The 27,323-nt window shown below is 43.7% G+C and overlaps 1 protein-coding gene across 1 annotated transcript in view; it reads right to left on the bottom strand.

The window, feature by feature from the left end:
* Nucleotides 1–540: 540 nt before the first annotated feature.
* The window catches only part of LOC128715591 (potassium voltage-gated channel protein Shaw-like), a 37,632-nt gene continuing 10,849 nt past the window's right edge, over nucleotides 541–27,323 (bottom strand). Inside the window, exons 3-7 of the mRNA XM_053810500.1 lie at nucleotides 26,868–27,062; nucleotides 26,537–26,755; nucleotides 24,977–25,580; nucleotides 24,659–24,748; nucleotides 541–980 (exon numbers count right to left, since the gene is read on the bottom strand). Of these exons, the coding sequence (XP_053666475.1) occupies nucleotides 541–980; nucleotides 24,659–24,748; nucleotides 24,977–25,580; nucleotides 26,537–26,755; nucleotides 26,868–27,062 (1,548 nt within the window). The remainder of the gene's footprint in view (nucleotides 981–24,658; nucleotides 24,749–24,976; nucleotides 25,581–26,536; nucleotides 26,756–26,867; nucleotides 27,063–27,323) is intronic.

The following is a 27,323-nucleotide window of genomic DNA, read 5'->3' as shown; positions in this document are numbered from 1 at the left end:
CTGCAGCGCATCGAGCGTTCGAGAGCGTACCAGTGTTAAAATATTCACATTTATTTCTATACGCGCATCGCTTACATTTTTATACATAGTTGAGTTAAAAATATGCGTGTCATTGCTGTGCCTGTGTGGGGCTGTCGAAGCGTCAAAAGGCATAATTGAAAATTGAACCACCGTTTCGGTGCCAAAGCTGCCGAACGTACTGTACTCTTACGCTAGCAAGTGCTCTTGAGCTTTGAGACAATTATTTTACACGTAAACACACGTACACGTACGGACTTTTACTTGCATTCGGAGCACGAGTTGGGTTTTGATTTGTTGGTGAGTTGTTAAGTACGAGAAATAGAACGGACACCAACTTCTGCTGGTGGTAAAGTATCATATACAACGAGCTTTCATGGTTTCATATTTACATGGCTTACGCGTACGGTGTGGTTGAGTCTGGTTGTTAGGTGTTTGGCATTCCGTTGGCGGTGCTTGGCGATTGCATACTTTCGGGCGTTTCGGTGCATACATGACGGTGACGATGGTGGCCACAAACGCTCAAAGAAAACTTTTCTCCTCGGCCGTCTCCTTCGCGGTGGTACCATTGCTCTTCAGTACCGCGTTCGCTAGCTGTCCGCTGGTACTTTTGACGATGTTGCACTGGCTGTTGCTGTTGGCGATCGTTTTCACGCCGACCCCACTGCCACCGTTCGTACTGGCAGGCTTGCTGTTGTTGTTGGCAACCGTCGTGCTGTTGTTGTTGGTGGTGCTGGTGGCGTTGGTGAGTGCCGTTAGGGTACCCGGTCCCGAACCACTGTTCGACGTCGGTGTGGTGACGGTCGGTTTGTAGCTGGAATCGCGCGGCACCAGCATCATCGGCGTCGGCACAATGCTCGGTGGACGCACCTCGAACGTTGGCTTGCACATGGCGAGGGCTGGGTTGGTGTGCAGGCCAACGTTTTTCGGGCACATCGCAACGATGCTCGCACCGATCGGACCTGGTATGGGTGGGTCAGACAAGCAGTCAGACAAAATTAGTGACAAATTGAATGGAATCCATTTTTGGGGGGCAGGTCGGGGAGAAATAGGAAACACAGGTAAACAACATGCCTGAAATGGCTACAAACAATCATCAAACCATCAAACAGATGCTAGAGAGATAGAGAGAAAGAAAGAGAGAGAGAGTGAGGTTGAAGAGATAGAGAAGATACACGGTCCGAAAGAAGGATGCCAACATGGAACATCAAACGAATCACTAAGGAGAAGTAACAGTGACACAACTGAGGAAATTTCTGTTTTCGAACCACCCAACGAGAAGGATCTACATTGAACAAGGGGACTGTTGGACAGTGCGAAATCGAATTAATGATTTGTTTATACTAACATCAATGTTTATACGGATCAGTAAATGATTTAAAAAAATACGGACAAATCCATTCATACGTAAAACACAGACAATGTTTAGCTATTTAAAGAGTACAATTATATAATGTAATTATTGGAAAGGATTCGAGTGGAACGGAAATCGTGTCTTGTCACACTAAACATTTGTAAAAACGATGTCAGGACGATAATTGGCTGCAAAAAGTAATATGAAGGTACTTGTGTCGTTTAGATTGCATACATTTTGGCGCTTTGTATTGAAACCTTTAGGGAGAACCTTACAAAGTCCAAATGTATGTAATTCATATATCCAAAGTACATTTGTTAGGATGATTTTATGAACCATTTCTTCACAATACGCGTAGGAACCAAAATCGTTTGAGAAATCACTCCAAATTGGAGAGATCGTTTCAGGAAAGTGATGCGTTAATGTGTTGTCTTGTGTTTCATGATGAGAAAAGCACGCTGCCTCCTACCCAATTGCCCGCTTCAGGAGACGATAAAACGCTAGTGCGTGTAGTTAATTTATGATGAAGCTTAGCGTGGTGGAGATTTGTGATAATTTGTTTTAATCTTTAAGCAGGCCGATAAGGTGTGACTTAAAGGGAATGCCAGCGGTGAAGGAGATGTTGTTCGCGTGCTTAAAACTGATGACTCTCTGTAGGGCGCGTAAATGCGTGTGTGTGTGTGTGTGAGGATTTGGGAAAATAGCATGTTAATGTCAACCGGGCAACATGAGATGATGGGAAATGGTTTGGCATAACTAGACACAGACACGTGTTTCTGGGGGCAAGGTGTGACAGCACATTGTACATCTAGGACTACAACACAAACACTCGGGTACTATGCTAGAAGGCATTAGACGACGACATCAAACTATCGATGAACATTAAGCACACGAAGGGAAACTAGCAACACATACAATCACACACACACATTTAATTCGCTATCTAAAGAGCCAGAGTTTAATGTTGACTAGCTGGTGGGTATAACACTCAGGGTGAGGATTATTTATGGAACGATTAAAAATTTACATCAAATCTCAGAACCAGCGCACCAGGTTAGTATGCGACAACTACTCCTGAACGTGTTGCTGTCACTTAGTAAGGTGTAGTAAATCAGAAATATGGCTTCATTATTGCACCGTGAATTATTAGCAACGAGCCAATCCCGGCGGTTGGAATTTGCGCCAAAATGTACAGCTGGGCGAACTGTTTCCAGCCGGAAAGCTCACGACATCAATCACAGAAAATCGGAAGGTATTTCGTGTTTGCTGAAATAATTCCAAAGCCAAGCTTATAATCTCGCTCCAGCACTGGGATCCGTCTCTGGCGGCAAGCAGTGCAAATTACGTACCGAAGTTTGCCGGAGTGAATGAATTTAATTACGCAGGATTTGAGTGCCTTGCGGGGGTATTTATGCGAGTAGGATTTAGCTGCGTTTTTGAACGTTACCTTCCACATAAAAGAACGTAAAGTACAGCTGCACACGTTGAAACCACCGTGCGCCATGCACGGGTATGATTGAGATCACTTCATTCGTGTTGGCAATTTGTACCATTTTTGCTTCAATATTGACACACACACACACACATACACTGTTGCGCAAGCAGTTGTGATGCAGGAGCGTAAAAATGGTACAAAACCGGACAAAAAACTGAACGTATCAGCAGAATCAATATTTGGACGCCCTGTTTGTAGCACTGTACCTTTCATCGGGGTGTATCGCGATCGTACGCGAAGTGAAAAATATCCCGAATGAAGCTGCATTTCCGTAGGGAATAGGGCATTTTTTTTTCTTGCTTGCTTCCTAGCGTCCAATTCCAGCCACGGAATGGATGGAGTTCGTAACGGATGAGGGTCAATTGACGCAAAAAAAAACAATTCTCGCATGAAACAACATTCCATTCGCTGCGTTATCATACGGCTGGATGAGAGATTTGGGCGAAACATAGCATATGTGTGTATGTGTTCATCTTTCCAACCGGTGGAAAAAGTTCCACACCGTGCATGGTACACAAAAGTTCCGCTGGAAAGAATTCGCCAAGCACACACTACAGCCCCGTTTGTACCGGGAAAATGATGCTTCACCGTCCGACCTGGATGGTGTGGTCGTGGTTGAGCGGGGAAAAAAAACCATTGCCGGTGAGATAATGGTTGGTAGAATTAGTTGTGAATAGCTTTTGCCCTTTCACCCCGTTGAGAGGGCTTTTTTTATCTCCCGACCTGTGGTGTGATAAACGATGCCAAAAAGTTGACCATCGGTACTTTGGTGAAGGATGTTAGCTCACCTAACCATAGCGATGGTAGGAGTGAAAAATGTAGGAAAACTAGCTCAGATTAGCGTGAGGGTGGTGTAGTGCTATTTCTGGACACTTCCCACTGGTTCAGAGTGTGCATTGCACCTGCAGTTGGAAATGGTCGAGAACGTTGTTTGCATTCTGCAACGGGGTGAGTCGGTGGAGAGGACTTCTTTCATGAGCGATAGTGCATGGAAAATATTCACAAATTTAACAAAGGAGTTATGATAATATATTCAGTGGCTTCCCTTTGGGAAGCCACCCAAGTTTTGTGAGGCAGAGGTGTCTCTGTTATTTTATCTAAAAAAATCGGGTCTATATTAAGGGTTATGCAGGGTTAGGTCATTTCAAAATGCAATGTTCGCCTGATCCTATGTAATAGTTTGATATTTAAATTTATTTAAATAAAATTTTAATTTGTGAATAATGTTAAAAAAGTTGAGGATGAGGACTAATTATTTGATAAATAGTTGTAACAATATTACAACAACCTCATCTATCCTCGCCAAGAGTCACGTAACCAATGGCGATGCTTGGTGTCCCTTTTACTGGTGGCGAAAGCTTATGTAAAAGTTTCCCGTAAGCCACTAAATCATAGAACGTCACAAACTTCTTTTATGTTGGTGAAAACACGATGGCGTGCTATTGGTGCGTTTGGTGGCCATTTAAAGGGGGTTTTGTTTGGTTCGTGTCAATAAATCAACGTATAATCAACCGGGGTAAAGTTCCGTTCTGGTCGTTAGATTGCTGGAAAGTTTAATCACGATGCTGTTGTTGTTTATGGTTAATATATTAGGCTTAGGTGGAGGATCACCGAGCAGGAAGAAAGTAACTACGTTGCAAGACATGTTGATCGGGACTACGGAACACTACTGACGGGAGATACTATTTATAGACTGGTTTAATGTAATTATTGACAAATTTAACTGATATTCCATAAATGAAACGGTTAACTGTTTTCCGTGCTTTTTAGTGTATTTAAACTCTAAAGAATCGGTTGCTAGGTTCGATTTCCTGTTCGAACACGGTCTAATAGTGTCTGGGACTGGTTTTGTGTACAGGGAGGTTCACAAACAAATAACAACATTTCTCGAACCGGGCATCCAAACAACATGACCACAGTCACTATAATCATTGGAGGATCGGAACAGACAGGCGCGGAACATTGACAGAATATTGAACATAACATTTTGAAGGCAACTGATGCTGATCCGAACGCAAAACAAATGGAAATGTAGAAACAGGAACAACAATGAGGGACTATAGCAAACCGGGCTGTATCACGGCGAGGATGACCAATGGCATTGAATTCCTTCCCGGAAGGTGCCTCATTCAACACGTCTCGCTCAACGATCGATATCGAATGGTGAAGGATGCTCAACTTGTATGATATTTTTAACACATTTACACACACACACGCGCGGCTCATCGGAAATGCGCTCCTGCTCGGTACCCAATAAAACCGAACAAATCACATTCCATCTATTTTAGCTGCTTCGCTAGATATCTTGGGTTTTCCACGACCGTTGGGCAAATTTGCGCATCCATTTCACTTTTATTGCTTCCCCGTTAGTCTCTTGAGATGGACGACGCGTTTGTTTGGTTCGGGGTTTTTGCACCAACCGTACTGCGGGGCACCCCCCTTTCTGTCCTAGTCTCTCGAGAGCTTCGTGTTGACTTTGACCAGATTCATGGCATTCGAGATGCGTCGTTTGGTTTGTTCTGTGGAGAGAGAAAACCATGGGCACGGTACGATCAGATGAAGCCGATCCGGTCTGGGATGCGGGGAAGACCGCGCTACACTAGAACTCGCTGAATGACAAGCGAACAGGATATGAAACACGGTTGTGAAACGGCTCCCGTTCGGGCGTCCTGGAATCGGGGGTTTAGTGTTTGGTTTTATATTTTTAAGGAGACGATAGGACGTCCGTGGCAAGTCCCTCCCAAATGAAGAGCTGTACAAAACTGGGGATTAAATTCAGTCAGGACGTTGATAAGGGTAGTGAAGAAAACTAGCAAAAAGGTGACATCGCACGATGCCGAGTCGTGGCGGTGGAACATGTTGAAACAATAACACGTTGAAAAGAAAACGGTGTAAAAGAGCAACGGTGTGCCGGTGTGGTGAAAAACGATTCCATTTTGATGGGTTTTTTTTTTCGTTTTTGGTGCACCGGGTTTGGGTGAAGTTGGAAAGAAAATCGTATTGTATTGCATTAACGAATGTGAGGTGATGGTGGAGAATTGAGAGACAGAGAGAGAATGCGAAGAAAGGGAGGAAAAATAATAAACACATCCTTTAGGACTCGTACGTACACTCGTAGAACGACACAAACGTCCTGCCGGTGATTGCTGATTGGGATGTATGGTACCAGAAGGGAGAAGTTAAGCATATAAAACGATCGTTAGGGCTCGTGAATAGTAGCGGGATACGTATCAGCGGCCAGAGCAACAACGCTAAATATCGTTATAGAAACCATTTCCGCAACGCAAGGGCTTGATTTGAAAGACATCACAACCACAGCACGCAGCTAAGTTGAGGTTTTTCGGTATAAATTTTCATTCCCATTCGTTCTAAAACGAAGCACGGGATGGATTATCCGCCGAATGGAAGGAACCTTCTTCTTTCGGGGTGGCCTCTTTCGAGTTGTGGATGTACATGTACCTTTCCTTCCCGTTGGTTTGGTGTGGCCGGGGAAAGGGTAACTGATTTGATATGAATTTATTCTCCATCGGAAACGTTGGAAGTCGGGATGAGTGAGTGAGCACGAATTTCGGTCTACCACCCCCAAAAAAAAAAAGGGCCAACCCACGGCGAAAAGATCAACGAACAAACGTACCGACGACGCGAGGTGCAGAAGTCAGTATGTCTTGTGCCAATTCTCGTCGGGACCGAAAGCCAGCGGTAAAGATGTACGTTGTTCTTTCCCTTCCCACCGGCGGCAGAACGTGTCGTGGGGATTGAACTTTATTGGCAATGTACCGGAACTTGGGAGGGGTTTTTCGATCTACGGGTGGCAACGAAAAAGACACTTCTATCGTTCATCCAGCATCCAGGCAAGGGCTTGGCTGAACCGTACCCGGGGGAAATAAATGAAGAACTAGGACAACGTTTGCTCCAGTTGGCTTCCGTTCAGGGTGTGTGTGAGTTTCGTGCTTGGACCGATGTAAGATAATAAATAATCGTAGCCTTCTAGTTGGACGTTCGTTTTGCTACCGGTGCAGCAGACAGCGGCTTATCATAAGGTGCATCGCCTTTGGGGGAAGACATTAGGTGATCGGTGCATGTAAGGTTTAGTGTAGCCTGGAGGAACAGTACAACACAACGCGCTATTTAAGGAAAGTATGAGGAAATGGAAAGAATTATTGGATTGCTTGAAGCAAACTTAGCCCTTGGAACATAAAAACAGTTTGATATATGTGGGAAAATTTGGCCCTTTTGATTATATATTCGGCATTTCAGACAGTCATATGGTAGAGGAGAAGAAAACCTCAAAGGGGATGTGATTCTCAAAGAGTCAACTTATAATATCAACCCTCCGATCATGCTCTGAATCTGATTTAATCCTTACGTTGGACGATTTGTCATGAAATAGTACTAATCATGGAGATGATGTCACAAAGTAACAACCTAATTACGAAGACCAGTGCTCGGTATCGTCATCAAAGACTTGATATATGCAATTAAACACTTGTGAATGACAGTTTAGATTAATTACAGCCATGAAAAAAACTTTCACCCCTTCACTAGGCGTTGCCTTATCTTTTGATGTTTTTATGGAAAACGTGTAGCGAAGCAATTATATTTATGATTTGTGTCCAGCTTTAGGACATAAACAGCTACATAGATTGAGATCCGATGGATCGTACGGATGGGAAGCAGGCCCGGCCTTTGATTAGTTTGTATCGAATGCTTTAAAGGTGGTGGAAAACATCAAAATTCTACTCATCAACCACCTTCCGGTTGCCACCGAATCCCACCACGTGCCAACCAGAGTTACGTTTGGGAAAAATGGTTCCACATTATTTGAATATTTATTGCCGTCCGCCGGGGCCTCAAGCCCTCAGTCAAGCTCGGCACAGTGTCAACAACGGGTTTCGGTGCCCCATTCGGGAAACGTCCAGCCAGATGGGTTTTAATTTGAATTTAGAATGAATCGAAAGATAATTTATTTGCCATCCGCCTGTCGACGCGGACGGGTCACATTAAAACAGGTTGGCCTGGCTGACTGCTTGACAAATTGCTAATGATTTATGGGATCGCCGGGCTTTGGCTGCCGTTTGTGCAAAACTAGGCAAACATCATAAATAATGATCATAAATTGTGCGCCGTTCGGAAAATCCTTCGGAAATCGGCGGGTTAGTTTAAAGAGCTGCTTGTTGAAGAATAAATGTTGCCCACGACCGGGATGGCGTTGTGCTTTCCGGTCGGTGGTGGACACCTTGCCGGATGGTGTTGCGTGACGGGACGAAGATTAGGAAGAAAAGACGGCCAGCTTCTCAACACAACAAATCATCAACGATCCGTCCACCGGTGAACGTTCGAGACCGGGCTGAAAGAGGATTATGGCAAAAGCTATCGGCGATTTAAATGGAAGTCGATTCGCTGAAGTGAAAAAGTACCGTCGCAATGGGGCAACTATAAAATGCTCCAGTTTTTTCAGCGCCTTTCCATTTTTCCACCCATTCCTTCATACGTATTGGAGCGAAATTATATTTTATTTTCAATTTTTCAACTCAAACATTTTACGATCCATTACACTGAAGGATTTCGTCGGTGGGTTCACAGTTTAACGATCAGATTGTCGCGGAGTGCTGCGCAAAGGGTACTTGGGTGCTCAATTAGGCGCGTTAAAACTTTTCGGCTAGACTTTTCGGTAGGAAAGGATTACGCCTTATTTACGGAGCCGGTACGCTCTCGATAAGGGTTGTGGATGGTAAAAGAGGCTGCAAAAAGGACGCGATATATTTTTGAGAAGGAATCATCGTAGAAGTTTCACCTGGCTGGACGAAGTAATGGCCGGAAGTATAATCCTTTCTATAGTGTTAAATGGAAATTTTCGCCATCGTCCTTTTATAAAAAATGGTAGGAAGTTAAATATTTGAACGTTAAAGAAATAACATTTTGTACTGCGATTGAATAGCTCGGTGCAAGATTCCAAAATTTATTCACTACGTGTCATTATCGATTTTGGGCACTCCGCGGGTAAGGATTTTTTTTCCCCGGGAAAGAATAATAAATCGCTCGTGCCAAGTACGTATTGCACTTGTGTGCTCATAATGCGGAAGTATTTGCTTCGGCGTACGTGAAAGTGCAGCTTCGAATCGACATAAATTACTCGCTTCTGGTACGTGAAATACCGAGCCCGGGGGCACACGATCGATCCGGAAGTGCTTGTAGTGCTTAAATTTGTTATGAGGATTTGCTTTCCTTTTCCTTTTTTCCCCCCCCTTTGCGGTACTTTTAACACCCACAGTGGAGCTTTAAAACAGTTCCGAATGTGTGAAACAACACATTTGTGCTAGAATAAGCTTCTGGTACGTGACATGATTTACAAACACGCAGTACTGAAGCTTCCCAAGCACTGGCAATGATGATATGTTTGCATTCTAGCATCTGTTACGAATTTATTGAAAAAGTTCTCGTTCGTTCTCATACGCAGCACCCATATGGAGAGACAGACAGTCGGAGAGACAGAACAAAAAAAAAAACATTTTATTTGTACCACAAAGCGGTTCATATAATATCACCTTTTCGAACAGTCGGTGATATATAGTGTCGATCTTAGTGGCTATAATTTCCGACCGGTGGCACCCAATATTAGGTTGCACAAACAGCACGCAGAAAGGTTAAACCCATTTGTGGTAAATTTATGGGCTCGCAGCTAACGATTAGTGATCGGGTATTTGGTGGGAAGTAAAAGCAACCAGCTCTAAATTTGCCCGATCCAGGAGATGGATGGTGAAAACGCATGCAAAAAAGCGTCCGGCGGTCGGGCCATCACCGTGAATAATTGCATCCGTTTCGGTGAGGGGTGGCTCTTTCGGGGAGGCAAAAAGGACATAAAACGTTTCCAACCAGATGACCCATAATGCGACTGGTGAAAAGTTTCAATCGCACGTAATGACTCGTTGGGTCGAGCTTATGAGACGCTAATAACATGTTAACATGTTCTTAACGGCATAATGATGTCAGCAGTATTGCATACATTTAGGCGCATTGCAGTTGGAGGGTGTTTTTATATGCAAAACTCCAAATATCGATGTTTAAATGCTGATTATTGATGTACTCACTACGATTTCTCTTACAATAACTTTTCTTCAACATTTCATCGACCGTTTTGAACCTGTTTCCACCAATAAGTGTGGAAAAGTAGAAATCAATATCGAATCAGAAATAAAGCAGCACTATAAGTTGAAAAGGTTTGATTGCACCAGCATAATGCCACGCGAAAATCCAATAATCGTACATGTACAACCATCAATTACCGATAATTGGCGCGATGGGGTTGCGTTCTTTATTCGATCGTTTAATTCTGAATCGTGCAATTGAACCTTCATTTCCCACACACACTGACTATCGTGCAGTGGTAGACGATGAAAAAGACTTATGGCTATGATTTAAATTTTCATATGTTCCAGCTGTACGAACCAGGGAGGAAAGGCCTTCCGGGAGAAGTTCAACAATCCTTGATAGTAACAATGTTCGTACGGGAAGGATTTGCGTATGTTTCTCGTGTTGTTCTAATTTACATAACAATCGCCACACCTGTTCTGTATTCCAGCTGGTAGAAAGTTAAATTGGCACAGAAAGAAAGAAAAAAAAAAGCGGCAATTGAGAAAGTGGCATAGGTAAAACTGTCCTGGAATATCTTATTTTCGACTGCATAAATAAGGACGGGGCCGTCGTCGAGTAGAGGCAAAAATTGGTGGACACTTTGTTTCATCCGATATGGGACGATTAAACGCTCATCCCGTTCCACGGGTATTGGTGGGAAATGAACGCAGCTGGCTTGGCAAGCCCAAGCATGGCTAGGTACCCTCGTTAGAAATGCAGAGCACGGCTTGTAAATATAATTTTAACTCCCACGAGACACGCTGGTGATCCCATGGTTTGGTTTCCGAGCTGCGAACGAGCGAAAGAAACCCGAAGATCGATCCCGTGTTTGTCACGTGCAGTTTGTTTTAGCTGCGATTTCATGACTGTTGACAAAGAGCTTTCTCGCAAATCAGAACGAAGACGCTGCCTTGCTCTACGACACGTTTGTGAGCAGAATATCGATCACCTGATGAAGACATGCCGCAAGGTAGTGAGGAAGCCATGTGTGCCATGTGCTGGTGGAAAAGTATTTCTTGTGGAAAGGTTTCTCCTTTAATTGGTACTCGTCGAGAGAGAGAGAGAGAGTGAAAGACAAGGTAAGTTTCGGTACATTTTACTACAACGCCTAAACTTAGGCAATAAAATGGTCAAATAATATAATTTATTTGACTATCGTTTTTCAATGATTATGCCCACTGTAAGCGGTTCAAAGTGAAACATTTTGAGCAAAAATGAATTCTGTACATGTAAGCTATACTTATATTTAAGTGCCAATATATTTGTCCCTAAATCCTCTAGAGCGTTAATATCAAATCAGTTGAATAATAGTTTGAAGGAATTTTCTAATTTCCAGGTCAGCTTAAAATGGAATATGAGATGGAAATCACTAAAATTAATAAAATGAAATACTTTTATTATGAGTATGTAGATAAATTGAGGAGAGAAAATAGAATAAATTATAGAAAAGGATTTGAAATCGTTTGAAAAACTTAATAATAAGCCTTTATGATCATTTTAATTTACAGATTACAAGAAAAAATTGATAAGAAAGATAGAAATTATGTACCGTACAGATTATACGCAAAAACTTCTGTAAAAATATTATGAAAAAGATGTTTTAAAATTTTCAACTTTGTTCAACACAAATTTTTTTGTTTTCCTTTCCTTTTTTCTAGCTTTTTCCCAAAAAGGAGTCTTAGTTTGGCCATGTTACGGACTCTGCTAGAAAAATAGTCTTTTTAGAAAATATAGAAAGAATTTATATATAACTTTATACGTCACAAAAAAATCACAATCCATTGCGAACTATGAGCAAAAACAGTTAAATTTCTTTTTTATCTCACACAGCAACGCGCATCACAAGAAAAAGCTTGGCCAAAAGTAATAACAAATGTAACAGCGACGCCAACAACAGTGCAAGCATCATTTAACGTCGCACCATTAACGCGCGCGCGCTCGGCTACGCTGGGTGACCGGGCAATAAAGTTTTCCTAACGTTTGTTTGATTTGCCGAATGGCGCAGCGAAAAAAGTAATGCATCCACCCAACCTCCCAGCGGAGGGATTACTGTTGCCGTTACCCAGGGCACCGTCAGTCAGCGCAGCATAATGTACCGCTCTCCTGGTGACCTTTGACCATGACGGCCGCAGCGATAGTCCGCATTTCGACCGTGAAGATTTTCCTAACCTCATGAATATTCATTGACCGCGCGGAAGGAAAAAAATAAAACGATCCGGAAAATGAATAGAACAAACTATTTTTCTTCACGCGAGTAAGGCAACTAAAACATCCAAATATCAGGAGATGAGCCTCGCAAAAAAAAGAATCAAACTTCTTGCTGAACGAAATGCCACGTGCAGTCGTCGAAGGAAATTTGGCAAAACAAAAAAACGTGAGGAAAACTGTCGCAGCGGATTCCGTTCTCACAGCCTGCTTTGGAAAACCCGTATCAGTTTGACGTGCGTGTTGATTGAGTTTCCAGCAGAGCGCATAACTTCGTTAACTACCATTCTCGGTGCTGGCAACAGTTCTGCTGCGGTTGGTGGGGTGCCGAGGATGGGTGGAAGAATATTTTCCACGGGCTGGTGGGCAAAGCATGTTTTTTTCGCAAGGACATCCACCATTCCGTTCGCCAAGGAAAACGAAAGCGCGCCGTTGCCGAGTGGCAAGGATACTAATTCAATAACGGTTGTACCGTCTTCATGTACACCAGGGCAAGTGAGGTCACCACCTCCTCCGCTCCGATAACGCTCCCTTGGGACGGGGCCCCGAAAGTTATCCTAAAATAGTTTTGCCATTCGTTTATCGCCAATTCCGTGATATGGATAAGCGATGTGACACTTGTACGAACATGGTTACTTTTACGAGACGAGTTTATTTGCCGTTGGCATTACGATTTTCCGCCCAGATGGAACACACTTGCCATGGTGACGCGTCGGGTGTTGGACATCGGGTGGAGGTAAACGAGCCGGGTAAATAAAATTGAGCAAAGTTAGGGCGCATAATGAAGCGAAATTCGGAACCGTTTCTTTCCCATTAAATGGTTTGCTAGGGAAGGCCAGTGATGGTCAAATGCGTCAGGCCTGATGAAGCGATGCATGATAATAGTTTTATATGGAATGAAATTCAATTATAAGAGAAACTGGTTACTAATTTTAGTGGAATCTGTGTAGCATTATTATTTTGTCTTCAAAATTAGAAGAATTAACCGAGTATGCCCGGGATAAGGCCATTTTCAAGGAGGATATGCCTTGTAAAATTTGTACAAAACTCAACACTATGTTGATAATACGGCAAAAACCGTCATATTGGAGGAAATAAATTGAAAGAATTGAAATATCCATAAGCCTGATTTAAAACTTTGATTAGAAATATAATAAAAATGTAATAAAAAGCCTGTAGAATCAAGATTGCAATACTTTAAATCAATTGTTCACATAGAGTACGGTTCGAATGCCATACTAATACAAACATATAAAACGTACAAAACAATCAATCGGATATCAATAATCAAGAGTTTGAGGGTAAAAAGCAATAAAAAGTAAAATCAATTCTTGAAAGTACTGAAAATTCAAACTGAAACCGTAACAGAACAAGGATGAGTTAATTCATTCATTCATAGAGTTCAAACGAAGTTAGAAAAAAAAATAAATAAGAGAATAGGTTAATATAAATTTGACAAAAAACAAGATAAATGAAAACTAAGAACCGAAAACATAATTAAATATTCAATAATATAAATATATTAGTTAGGATCTGTCAGGTTGTACGCCATATAAAAAAACCGATTGAAAAATGTGATCTTATTGAAGAAAATTCGTTAACAAAATAGCAAAACAGTGTTAGCAACATAAACCACAGATTGACTTTGGACTTTCTGCAAAGATTTCTTATGAGATTGAAAGAACGAAATACGAAGGGGTGTGTGAGTTTCTCTGAATGAAAAGAAAAGCAAAAGCCACCAACTCGTAAGAGGATAAGAGTGGAATTTCCACACCTGGCAATGGCGCATTCCAATGCGTGATGGGTGAAAACCAGATGCGGTAGACTGCCGTTCTGAGTGAAATGTGGTGCTGATTGTTTGGAAATCGGAATTCAATTGTTGATATAGTGGGAACAAAGGGCAAACTTTTGCTGGAAAAGTACACACTCAACCCCAAAAGTTGCGATACAAAAGCTTCCGCGAGCGAAAGGGTGTTTGTAGAATCTGAACCATATTCATATGAAAAGTTGAATTTATTTCTAGCACATTCCGCACAGAGGCTGATTTAAAGTGCGAAAGGGTGCCGGGTGCCTGGAAGCTGCTAACCGTGGCGGTGGTTAAAGAGAAGGAGTTTTTATGGACCAGCACGATGGATCTAATTTCTCTCCATTCATAAAGCATCTCCGGGTTACGAGTTTGGTTGCTACCTTGCGCATGTTTACCCCCGGTCGTGTTTGGAAAACATGTTGCACGGATAAACTTCGACACAAGCTCACTTCGTCTCGCGCACCATCAAGAACCATCGAGACAGCTCGAAAACAAACAAACCAGAAACGCAAACCACCGCTTTCGGGGCGTGCGGAAGCACAAATTATGGCGACAAACTATAATCCCGTTCTTGTGCAAGTTTGTACCCCGTTTGTACGCGTGTGTGTATGTTTAGAAAGAAGGCTTCAAATTGTCGCTAACAACACGTTCTCTACTCGAGTTTCGGGTGAGATCGTTTGCGTACGGTGCCCGGAAATACCGGAACCGGCAGTCGGCGGTACGACTACAAAGCAATCAGCCTGAGCTTATGCAAAATATATACATACGGACAACAACAATCATTGACACCGGGCCCTATGCACGGCCTGCTTGCCCGGCATAACGCTGCACCCTGGAGGGGATGCATTTGCAACAGTTTCGGCTGTTTGCCTTTTGCTTTTTTTTTGCTGGCATTTTTGCCATTTCACATCCTCTTTCACCGCAGAAGTGATCGCAAACGCTTCGCCACGAATAGGCTGAGTGCGCGTGCATTGCACCGGATGTAGCATTCGCTTCGCCGGATTTCCTCGTAATAGTGGTGGATTAACATTGGTACGAAGAAAGTCACACCAGAACGCTTCATCCGTAATGCAATGCAAACTAACGAGGTGGGATTTTTTGTTCTCCATTTCGGTACATACGGTTCCGCGACAAGAAGACGTGAGCAAAAAAAAAAAATAGTCAACTAACCGCAGCGTTTTATTCTTTTGCAAACGATTCTTCACACTATTTATACTGAAGGGAATTTTTTTGTTGCTTAAAGCGAATGGAACTTCAAGGCGAATGGAAGCTTTGTACAGCATTAGGAGCTTTAGAAGCATGACTTTAGTAGAATGTCCAGGGCACGTTTGAGAGTGGAATTTTATCAGCAAAATCTGGACATGAGCACGATATAGGAAGGGAAGACTTTTGGGGGCAGTCTGTTTGCCTGTTGTACCATGCTTTACGACTACTGCAGCGTGCTGCGGCAAACTCGTAAAGGGCCGATGAGTTTATATGTTTTGCATCCATCGGCAGCAGTTGATGGGTGTTTGCTTTCACGTACACAACACTCGCGCGGATCGGCGAGAAACAATTGCTTGAGAGAATCCTTGTTAAGGTCAAAGCGATGGGAACAGGGTCGAAAATAATGTTGCAGCAATAAAACGTGTCGTGGGATATTGAATTTAACGTCAACGGGTAACTAAACATGATTAACATTTTATGACAGTTTACGACGAGAAAAGGGAGAAAAAAAATCGAATTCTTGGGTCCACAAACGGGAATTGAATTTAACTTCTTACGACCTCTCTAAAGTAGAATAATAGTGGAAAAATGTTCCTTTTATTCAGAATGTTTGCAAACCAAATGAAATGTATGCAAAATAGTGAACATTCCTTTGGTGGCACCTTATACTCGGACCATAAACTTTAAGAGTTCAGATGGAATCGCCAAAGTTCTATTACCCGACGGAAAAAAACCCCACGAATGAACATATGCCGCGAATAGCAAACCTTTTTGCGATCTGTTCGAGTGATTTCATCACACAGAAGTTTATCCGCCGGCAAAACATGATCAAGCGCTAACAGTCGATAATATTATCCAGCTGGTCGGACAAACGTTCATCAATTTTCACATCAACCACACTGGATACCCTTTTACTTATGGGCACCATTCACATTCGCCTCTCGAAAAACTCGCCGGTGGTAAAAACTTTGCTCCGTAGATCGTTTATTGAAAGCACGACACGTGCTCAAGGGTTGAAGGTGACACATAAAAACCACAATCGAGCAGCGGGAGCGACGGCGCTCGTTAGCAGCAACCCATTTCTCGAGAGACGACTCCGAGTAACACTCGCACGCTGTGGACGCTATTCGGTAATGTCGAACCGTCCGCTTGACATCGCCCTCGAATGAGTGCCACCGCCATTGATTCGAATGGTTATGGGCGATCTTTTCCTGCAGAAACGTTTTCCCCCACGAAACGCAGCGCTGTGTTTTGCAAGCTTCGAAAGCTACTGCTTCCGGGAAACGGTTCGGAAACGACGGGGGTGCTGCAGAACAGTGGAATTGCATCATTTAATGGAGCTTGATTTGGTTCGACGAATCAATGAAGCACGATACGGAATGACGCAAAACGGGTTCGGTGGTGCTTTCTGCAGATGACAGGTGCTGTTCGACAGAAGGGCAAGGTTACCTGGGCGTGTGTGTGAAGGAGAAAATGAGCACTGCACAAGCTTGATACGCTCAGATGGAATATGAATATTTAAATAACATTTACTTGAAGCGACAGTAAACCTAAACACGATACTTAGGGCTAGCTACACATTGACAGATACTCAGAAAGGAAGATTTTAGTACGACATTTTGATAATAGTAGGACACTGCGAGATGTAAACCAATATACATGAGATGATGAAAACATTTGTTCAAATAGATACAAAATGCAATTTCAATCGCGTAAACATATTTTTGTGCCATAAATAATTTTACAAATTAAGTAGAAAATAAATACAAACTAGCCAATATATATGATATAAGGTAAAACTAGAGACAAGCTTACAAAAAAAAACTGATCAGATTTTATTTTTAAAAAGAGGACAAAGGAGAAGGAAAAAGAAAAAAAATAGAAATATTGGAGGTTAAACTAAATTGGAGAAAGACAGTGAAGAAACTTTAACCAATTACACCCCAAGAGTACGAAATCGTTATCCTAATGGCATTAAAAGAGGACTTCAAACCTGGCGTTAAAGACACACTTCAATTACCGTAAAACGAACTGGGTAGTTCAGATTAATAAATAAAGTTGTTGAAAAATAGCATATTTGACTAATATTTCATACCCTGGGATGTGAAGGGTTAAACAATCGGGTTTGTGCAATTAGTTGGAAGAAATACCCTCAAATTTTCATTTTAAGAGAAACAGTAGATTTAGAAAAAAACAACCCACGAAAGACAGTGATAAAACGAGATCTTAATAAATCTTTTCTTGGGATGCGAAGTACACTGACACACAACAGGAAAATAAATGAAGAATACACACCAAACAGTGGGATAGCACTAACAGCGACAAAAAGAGGTCACGTTGATGAAAAGATTTCGTTTACTCTTCTAGATACCACGACACATAAAGACACACAGAACGGATATTAAATACTTCTCAACGCACCACTTCTAGCGCTGGGACAAAACGAAATACAACCGAAACCGAACCGGCATCCCGTTTTCTATATCTCCCTGTGTGCCAGTACAGTTGCCAGATCCCAATTTGCTCAAAGGCATCATTTTATAACCGGCGCACATAACTTGACAAGCGTTGGAGTAATAAGAGTTTGTTTTAATTTTTCGCTTCCTTGTTCGCCTAACAAAAGTGACCCAGCATGATGACCGCACTGTGAGCATTTATGCTTAACCGGGAATAATGTTGTCCCAAACTGCGGACTGTGTGTGCACGTGTTTGGCCCACGGGCAGAAGTGCAATGGACGTTTCATTAGAGCGTATGAGAGGGTTTTTTTTTCTATCTCCACTAAATATTGTTGTTGTTTGAAGCGCTTTTTTAGCAGCACTGGAATCGGTCCATCGGTTGCTATTATTCAGCAATATGTGACGGTGTCGAGCGTGCGCAAGCTTTCGGTTTTTTGTCTGTTTACTTTCGCTATCCACCGGAAGGCGCATCGGACACACGTGATGTGCAGTGTCCGTGCTAGGTTTTGCATCCTTCCCGCCGGTCAGTTGGTGGGTCGTTGCTCGCTGTTGCTTCGTAATTGGCGTGCGATGGGACGGGTACGGGACGGCGTGACGCGTACAATCGTGCAGGGATTAGCGCAAAAGCTGTTCGTTATAAAAGCTGTGCCATTTTGCCGCCCGCTTTGCCTATGTACGCTGAGGCGGCATCTAGGGGGGGGTAGGTGAAACGCAAAAGGGTGGGGTAGCGGTGGTAGGGTGAGGATGGAGGCAAAAGTGGGGAAGGGAAGCATTTCATTAGCGAAGGTTGAATAAATAAAGTGGTGGTGGAACTTTGATATTTGTTAAGCTTTGATTATTTCTTGGAATGAAGCAATGTGTTCTGTGCTGATGTTGTGTTTGTGAAGTGTCACATTTGATGCTGTTTTGTTACACTTTTCCTCGCATCCGACTTAAAAAACTGCTTGTGTCAAGTTGATTTCGTTGTGTAACGTGTACTAGTTTCGCCGTAAGAGATAGCGGCAGCGGCAAAAAGTAACTAATGTGACACAAATCACATACTTTCAGGCGTTTTTCTATGCAACTAGTACGCTTGGCGTACACAGCGTCAGCATAGGTAATAATGTAGACGATTTTCACCGTAAAACGCCTGAAGTTATGCAATTAGCTAGACATAATGCATTAGTTAATTTCAATATTTTTCGCTATAGACGTGTTCGCTGTAGGTGTGTCATTCCGCTTGTGTGTAGTGGTTTAGTAGCCCCAAGCCGTTTGTGATGAATCGTTTTATTTTTTTGTATTGCCGTTTAAACAAACATAAAAACAAGCCGAAAATAGTATTAATGTGAATGATTCAAATCATGTTCACATGGCAAATGAAAGCACATGCCGATCATGCACAAGTACAACAGCAAAATAAGAAGAATCGAAAAGAATGTTTGGAAATTTATCGGTGAGAGCTTGACGAGGGATAATCTGGTGCTTTAATCCGGTTTGCGTATGCGATCGAGAACATTTCCAACTGGTGCCGCAAATAAGGATTTATTAGACATTGATTGGATAATAAAATAAATGTTGTTGATGAGGGTAACTGAGCTAGCGAAGCGGAATTTTTCGCCATTTGTAGCTCAATCGTACATGGCCGAGTAGGTACCTGCTGCTGCTGCTGATTCACTGAACAACTTAGTCAAGTTTGCAAACAATATTGTCTCTTGACCATTTTATGAATTGGTTCTAATTTGTACTTCCTATTTAACATCCTTTGCGATTGCTGTAGTGGCTCAAGCTATTCATTCATCCCTGTAACTTGCATACCTTTAGGCGCGCGGAGAACCATCCGGTGACGAATGTATCACGGAGAGCATTTTCGTTGCAAAAGCGGTCTCGTAATGAGGGCGTACAAAACTCGGCTGAATCCATTTGCTGATGAAGCGACCATTTTAAGCTAATTAACTAAACGAACTGCTCCAAAAGCGTACCATTGAGTACCTTGGTAAGCGTGCTGTGCCGGTGTACATGGTACCGGCATAGGCTTGTTGTTGGTTCTCATTTTTCCGAAAGCGAAAACGTGCCACAGAGCACGGATGTTTCCGGTGCCGGAAAGCGAAGGAAAAATGGTGTCGAATATCTTTCCGCGAGCCGTTCACATTTGTTGCTTTCGCTACGTGCACCGTGGTTGTAGGTTGGAGGGTTTTTTTTCCTTGTTACCGTTGTTCACTTCTATCCACAGTTAGGAAGGCTTTGCTGGAGAACTTCCGTTCGGGGTTTTCGACAACCAAATCCCGTTGATATTCAAGCAACGAGTTGAGGCCAATGTGAAAGATTCCGTTGGTTGGTTGGTGATAAATGGAATAATCACTCCCATTTATCTTCGTTTCGGGACGGGGAGGTGATCTAGCAGGCGTCCGCGCAACTGGACTGCAGGAAAAGGGTACGTTCTTCCGGGTTGTTGGTCCGATGGGGAAACTTATCATGCAATCATGTGCGTAGCCGGAGGCGAATTTGCACAAAATCACTGCCCGAAAGATTCGGAGCGAACACGGAGTATGCAGGCTGATAGGCAGCGTAACGAATTAATCATGTTAATCATTTTGACCTCTGAGTGTTACAGTGCGGGGTATGAAATATGTAACCCACCTGGCCATCATGCTGTCCCGTTTGACTAATTACCGATGTGCATGATTTCGGCAGAACAATCACAGACGAAGTCATCGGTGGAGGTGGGGCAGATTGGGCAGCCTTTCATAAATCAAGTTTCTTTCGCCTTTTTGATGAGATGTCGCAAAAACCGGCCGTAAAGCAAAAGTGCGCAACTTTAATTTAACAAAAGCTAAGGGTAGTCGAAGTCATTGCCCACAGCGGTAAGAAAAAGCTCTTTCCACTTGCTGTAAAGCTGTCAACCATCTGCCGGTTCATACAAACTAATGAGATTTTGATCGAAAATGCTTCGCCAAATGTGGCAAAAAGTCATGGGAAAAGTTCACCCTTCGCTGCATGTGCTGTGGTACGAGAGCGCTGGTTGGCGAACTCCCTGGGGCGAGCCGTAAGAAAAACGTAAAGTAAACTTTCGCCCAAATGTCGGTGACAATGCCTGGTGGAATGTTGACTTTTTGCATGTCCGCACTGCAGCGTTGCCTAATCCTGACGAGCGCACCAGAACACGTGTGATCGCTGCTCGGCAGGCACGACCTAACCGCTTGCCGGGCGTCTTACGGTGGAAGTTTGGATGTCGTATGACGGATGACAAATGTGCACACTGTGTATGGCAAAGAAAGCAGTGCTGGCTACTTTAAATAGCGATTACCGTTCGGGTGGTCGATTGCGAATTGAATTTACTTAACACATCGTTATGATAAATTTCTAGAGGATTTTATATAATTCCAGAGGTGTATAATTCCACGACTACTTCCAATACCCTTGGTGAATTCTCAAACGAACGCTTCCAAGTTCAGACCAGGAAAAACTAAACTGTACCATCTTCTACCCGTTTGCAGTCAATATACCCAATCAATGTTTAAATATTGATTCAATGAGATTGACCTTGAGCTGTGTCTACAGTTGTACCTCGTCGTGCAAACATGTGAACAGAAAAAAAGCTTCCCAAAAATACCACACTCCTCAGAATCGCAGTGTCCAGTGTGGAAAATTGGAGCTCACAGGCACGTTTTGCCTTGTGTCGCTCCGCACCCGTTTATTGTTGTGGTCGTAAAAGGAAATAAATCCAGACGACGTTCAGGGCAAAGGCTCGGTCCTCCATTCGAGACTCAATCAAAACGACCGATGGCATACACACGAGCAAACAATGGGCGTCTCGGGGAGACATAGGAAAAGCCGTCAAGGACCTGGCTGGCTTCCTTGTGCGATGTGGTTATGGGAAAATTGTATTTACTCTTGTGTCTTTTCCATGGTGCGATGGTGCTGTGTGTCAACCGACGGTTGCTCACTTGGTAGCTTTTTCTTTTTAGAAAAAAAAAAAAATAGTCCAGCGAATAGAATCCATGGACGCAGCCAAAAGAGCTTACTGAATGGGCACATTTGTTCTTTTTTTTCCACCTCGCCGGAAACCAAACGGGTCGGGGGGTTTTTCTGTTATTTCTGATCATTACTCCACATCCAAGCGCAAAAGGCAGTGTGTTTTATTTTTACCCTTGTACAGAATGGGCTTTCTCGGTCAGCCTGTTGGCCACCGTTGCACCCCATTCCGGAGACAAGTTGAAACATTATTTTTACTCTCGAAAACAATACCAAAAGGACAAACCATGCCGGCAGCTTACATTGTGTAGCCGGTTAGAAAAAGCGAATCTCTTTTGTTTTGAAGTGATTTTATTTATCACTTCCCGGTGACACGTTTGACCCTTCAGCGAAAGGGTAGCCGGTGTTCGGTCGCGCGTGAACCAAACCGATGTCACCCTTGTAACGACCACTGGAAACGCCATTGTCCTGCGCCCGTAGCGTTGTGCTGGCAGATACGACAGGAAACAGGACACGGAGTCAACTGTCATGTTAATTATTTCCACCCCGAGCACATTGGCCATCGGGTATCACGTTCTTGGCGGGTTAGTTTTGCAAGTTCAATCGTAACGGTGTCTATCGGAAGGACTGTAATGGTGTGTGCTTTGTTCGGTTCCCGGGCATTCACGGACCACTGGGCTAATGTTGATGGCGATTCTGCTGTCGATGGTGCGGGATGGCTCAAATCACACGAACCGTCCGGTGGGACCGATGTTTTGTGCGTCCGGTGTAGTACAATCGTTTCCTTTCTAGGTTCACATTGGGCCAAATTCGAGTGCCAACCGTATCGTGGCGAACGGAGTGAGAGTATCTTTTGGGGTGAAAACTTTTGGAGTCATTATCGAGGTTACCGACCAGCCGATTCCATGCCTGCGTCGATTGCGACCGCGTGGGAATGATTCGATCGGTTCACCGAAAATTGCCTTGGGATGGCTTTAGTGGATTAACTGCGAGGAACTCGGTTTCGGTGATCTCTGGAGATAATGGTGTTTAGCAGCTTACAAAAAGGAATTTGGAGGGATGGTGAAAAGCTGATGCGGTCGGATGTGGGGGACAACCTAAAGTTAATTTATTGATACACGAAGCAGAACAACAGACACGGTAGATTTGCCGTTAGTACAGTAGTAACGGCTCAAGAAGCAATCGAGCGATTTAGTATGATTATGTCAAATTATAGTTTGCGCAAGGTCTGGTCGTGTGACAGAACGTTAGTTGACAGTCTGTTTTGGAGAATTTGTCAATTATTGTAGAATTCCAAGGACGAAATCAACTTAATCCCTTAGTAAATCTAGGGATACGGAAGAGTTCTGGAAAATTACTGATCATATCGAGCCTTAAATATTCGTTTGTTCTCAGTAAGTTAACTCCAACATATGCCTTTGGTACATTTAGCATACAAAGTAATCATCTGAATTGAAGAGTTAAAATCTGCCTCAAAAGTCAATCAGCATTACTTTAACGTTACTAGCTATCAAAAAATAAACATTTTGCCAATAAAGTTGATTTTAATTTTTCACCAATTGATCATGTGATAGTAAAAATATAACTAAAACAATTTATTTTCTCAAATTCTGCAAATTCCAAAACTCCCGTATGGTGGTTGGTTTGGTTTTTGGTGTGGAGGTGCCTGATCGTATGACGTTTATTGATTCCATGTCATTTAAAAGTTTTCTAGAAAAAAAAGCCACAGAACCATACTTTAGGTAGACCACTTAATATCAAGCCTTATCGAACCACTTAGCCACTTCAAATATGGCCGCCATTCAGCGATAATCCGCTGTCGATTTACCTTGCAAATTATAATTTTGTCGGTTCGTTTGGCTTTTTTCTCCTTGCTACTTCCTCGCGCAAGTCAAAACCAAACCGTATTTGCTTCGAATGCAACACAAAAGGAAACGAAACGAGAAAGTGCGAAGCGAAAAGAAAAAAAACACAAACCAAACGGAAGCACAAACAAGCTTTACCGATTGAATGGATAATCGAAAAATGAAGGAGTGTAAATATTAACTTGATTTAAGCGTCTGTGGCAAACATTCGTACAGTAGGTAAAAAAAACCGGAAAAAGGCTGCTCAGGTTGAAAATGGAACGAACGCGCCGAACGAGGCAAACTAATTGACAGGGGGATGAAAGCTGCTGGGAAACAAAAGAGCAACGAAAGAAAAAAAAGAATCACCCGACGGATAAAGAACGTTGCGTCTTTTCTGGACTTAACTTAAAAGGAAATCGTATGGGAGGAAGCACAGGAAATACAACATTGTGGAAAATCGATTTCCTCTTATCGACAGTATCGATAGCGTGAAGGTAGTTAATAAAGCGTGGAAATGAAATTCTTCGCGAAAAGCATGAAAAAGACATGGTAACACAACACAAAAAAAACGTATTGCACAACAAAACGAATCCTCGGCGGGGAGGCTTATTTGGGCCGATGGTGAGATGGGTGGTAGTCTTTTGTAGTGAATTATGTACGGAACGGGGTGTTGGAGTTCGCTTGTAGAAATATTAGTCTACACCGGAAAGCACACGGATTCGGTGGTGTGAAAATGAGTGATGTGTGGTGTGGTGGTTGTACGATCGTTCACACTAAAGGACTAACGCAACGGTCACAAGAATGGCACAACGATGAAAGCGCGTGTCAGTGTAACATGTTTGGAAGTTTATGAAAAATGGCCCTTGAACGTGAATAGAAGAGGTGTTAATGGTATTGCTTTGCACCACTTTTGTAGCCGTTTGTCTACTTGAAGCTGTAGTAGTTCCGTTTCTCGTGTTATTGCTCTCTTCTTCTACCGACTGAGGATCGCGTGAGTGGCGTGTGTTACATCAATACCGTAGCAAACCGTTGATTGTTAGGATCTAGCAGACCTATCAGCCGATGCAGAAGATGCGAACGGCTGCTCTAAACGCCTGTTGCTAGGGCGCCTGTTGCGTGTTACAGCGTAAAGAGAAACACAAGGTGGTGGTGGCACAAGCGCCATGTTCGGGCCAGATGAAACTTACCAATTTTCGGTCCCAGATCCTTCGTCTTCACCTGGTTCATGCGGCGTGCCATCGGGCCGGAACCGGGCATACCAATGCCACCGCCTTGACCTGCCGGCAATGTCCCAGCGATAATGGTGGGTGATAATGCGTGAGCGCGCCAGCAGCGGTTAGCAGCAAGCGGTGAGCACGTCATGTAAATGAACGCAATTGATCGCGCGTGAATGTGAATGAGCAAATGAAGCAAATACGAAAAACGGGGGAAAAAGAGAAAGAGATATGCAATTCTGTAAGCTATCTTGGTGGAGATTACTGCTGTGGGTCTGTGGGTCCACTCACCTGCGGTACGTGGCTGTCGGGGTTGCTCCACCGGTAGTACACGCCGTCGCTTCTTCGGCAACTTCGCTCGAGCCTGCGTGTGCGAGTAGTACATCGCGAAGTTACTCACAATGACCGGAACTGGCAGCGCTATCGTTAGTACACCCGCCAACGCACACAGCGCACCGACGAACATACCGATGTACGTCTTCGGTGCCATATCCCCATACCCGACGGTGGTCATCGTGACCAGGGCCCACCACAGCCCGAGCGGGATGCTGTTGAAGTCGTTGTGCGGGTTCGCCTGGATCCGTTCGGCGTAGTACACGAGGCTGGCAAAGATCACTATACCGAGCACGAGGAAAAACACCAGCAGCGTTAGCTCTTTGGCGGACGCACGAAACGTCTGTATGAGTATCTTCAGCCCGGACGAGTGGCGCGTCAGCTTGAACAGCCGCATGATGCGGATGATGGAGAAGAACTCGAGGATGTCCGCATTTTCCAGGTGAGATGCGAACCGCTGCAGCACCAAATCCACGTAGAAGCTAAGCGTCGCGATGTAGTCGATGATATTTACAGATGACGTGACGAACTCGCACTTGTTGGGCGAGGAGATAAAGCGTATCTGTTGGAGATCGGAGCGGGCGAGAAACCAAACCGTTAAAGTGCACTGTTTTTTTTTTTCATCTTGATTACTTCAACCATCAGCCACAAAGCGAACGGTCTGACGGCCGTGTTGCCACCACGCTAACGATTTAAGTCATGCTGAGCATTTTATTCCATTCGCCACAATTTATGGTCGTCGTCATTACAGTGCCACTCAGCATGGGGTCTCACTTTGCACTCCAACTGTTTACCAACGGAACAGACGATGACGTCTGCATGGTCTGTAGGACTCCCACTGTGTGGCATTGCAAACCACATCCACGGTGCAACAGAGGTATGCTTACTGGCGGTGGTCTCCCATTACAAGCAGATTCTCGTATGCACTCATTTACCATCATCCGCGCATTCCGTGCTCCAGAAATCCGTGAAAAATCCCACCCAGCGTCCATTGTCCAACAAGTGACAAGTTGTAACAGAGTTGGTCCGGGGCTCGGAATAGCGTATAAAATTACATTACCTTTGTCCAACATCATCCGGCGGGACGCAACGGTGAGTAATGTTCACCGTGCCAGGCTAGATCACTGGAGGAATCTCAGTTTATTGCCTTCATTCATTGTCTTAAGGAGGTGCGGTGTGGGTGAAGCAATTTTTTCCTTCGAATACACTTCAGTTCCCATTCCACCGGAATGTTACTGTCGCTTCTCGCATTGATGATCTGTTGTTGAGAATGTTCCGTTGTCTGGGTTCAGTTTGCGAACAGACATTTTATGGCTCATTGCAGTGGCGAAATGGATTATATTTGTCAACGGTGAAAGAATGCGGCGTTTACTTGGCAAATCGTTTAAAACTTTGCACCGTCATTTTATGTTCAAATATTGACGATACCAAAACGGGCGCATTTTCTAGACCAAGTCATGCCACCGAAACGCTCGGAACAGACGCTCGGTGGCCAGTAGCACGAAACTAGATACTTACCAAAATTTCGAACGTGAACCACGCATTGCAGACACATTCGATGTAGAAGAATGCCACGTGGGCGTTCGTTTGTGTTTTGTCCAGCACCCAGGCCGTACTGCCGTTGGCCGTCTTGACCGTGATGTTTCGTATGACGGGCACCCGCATGTCCGGGTGTGTCTTCAGGCAGAAGGACAGGATGGAGACGCAGATGAAAAACACCGATATCACACCGATTATCTGCAGAGCGAAACCGCACGAAGAAGAAAAACCAAACCGTGAGTAAGAACCATTCTCGGGCGTTAATCACACCCATCCACGGCCGCACGGTGCCGTGCATCCGTTGGCGTACCTTGGCAGCGTTGGAGCTGTACGGTTCATCGAACAGCGACCACATTTGCGGTTTCGTGTGCTGCCACCAGGAAACCGTACCCTTTAGATAATCGTCCTCGTAACCGAATTTCCTAGCTAGTTCCTCCTCCGTCGGTTTCTCCGTGTCGAGATCGAGCCGTTCTAGCACGGCGAGCGTTTCCTGTGTATCACGATGCTGTGACGAGATGGAGAGAGGAAGAGAAAAAAGGACACATAATGTAGAAAGATGTACCGTGTGGATGGTGTTCCGAAGAAGTAGAGAAGGAATTAATTATGCATCGATATTGGGCAAACAGACCACCGGATCGGCCTTACGGGGAGATCTCACACCAACTCGGTGGTCAATCGATAAGTGGTGCTGTGTTTTCGAATATTTTGCACCATGTCCATTGGATGGAATCGCTGAAACCGTAACATAGGTAGTCAGAAGATATGT

The sequence above is a fragment of the Anopheles marshallii genome, chromosome 3 (genome assembly GCF_943734725.1).
Source record: "Anopheles marshallii chromosome 3, idAnoMarsDA_429_01, whole genome shotgun sequence".
Lineage (NCBI taxonomy): Eukaryota > Metazoa > Arthropoda > Insecta > Diptera > Culicidae > Anopheles > Anopheles marshallii.
This window is presented reverse-complemented; position numbering and strand designations above follow the sequence as displayed.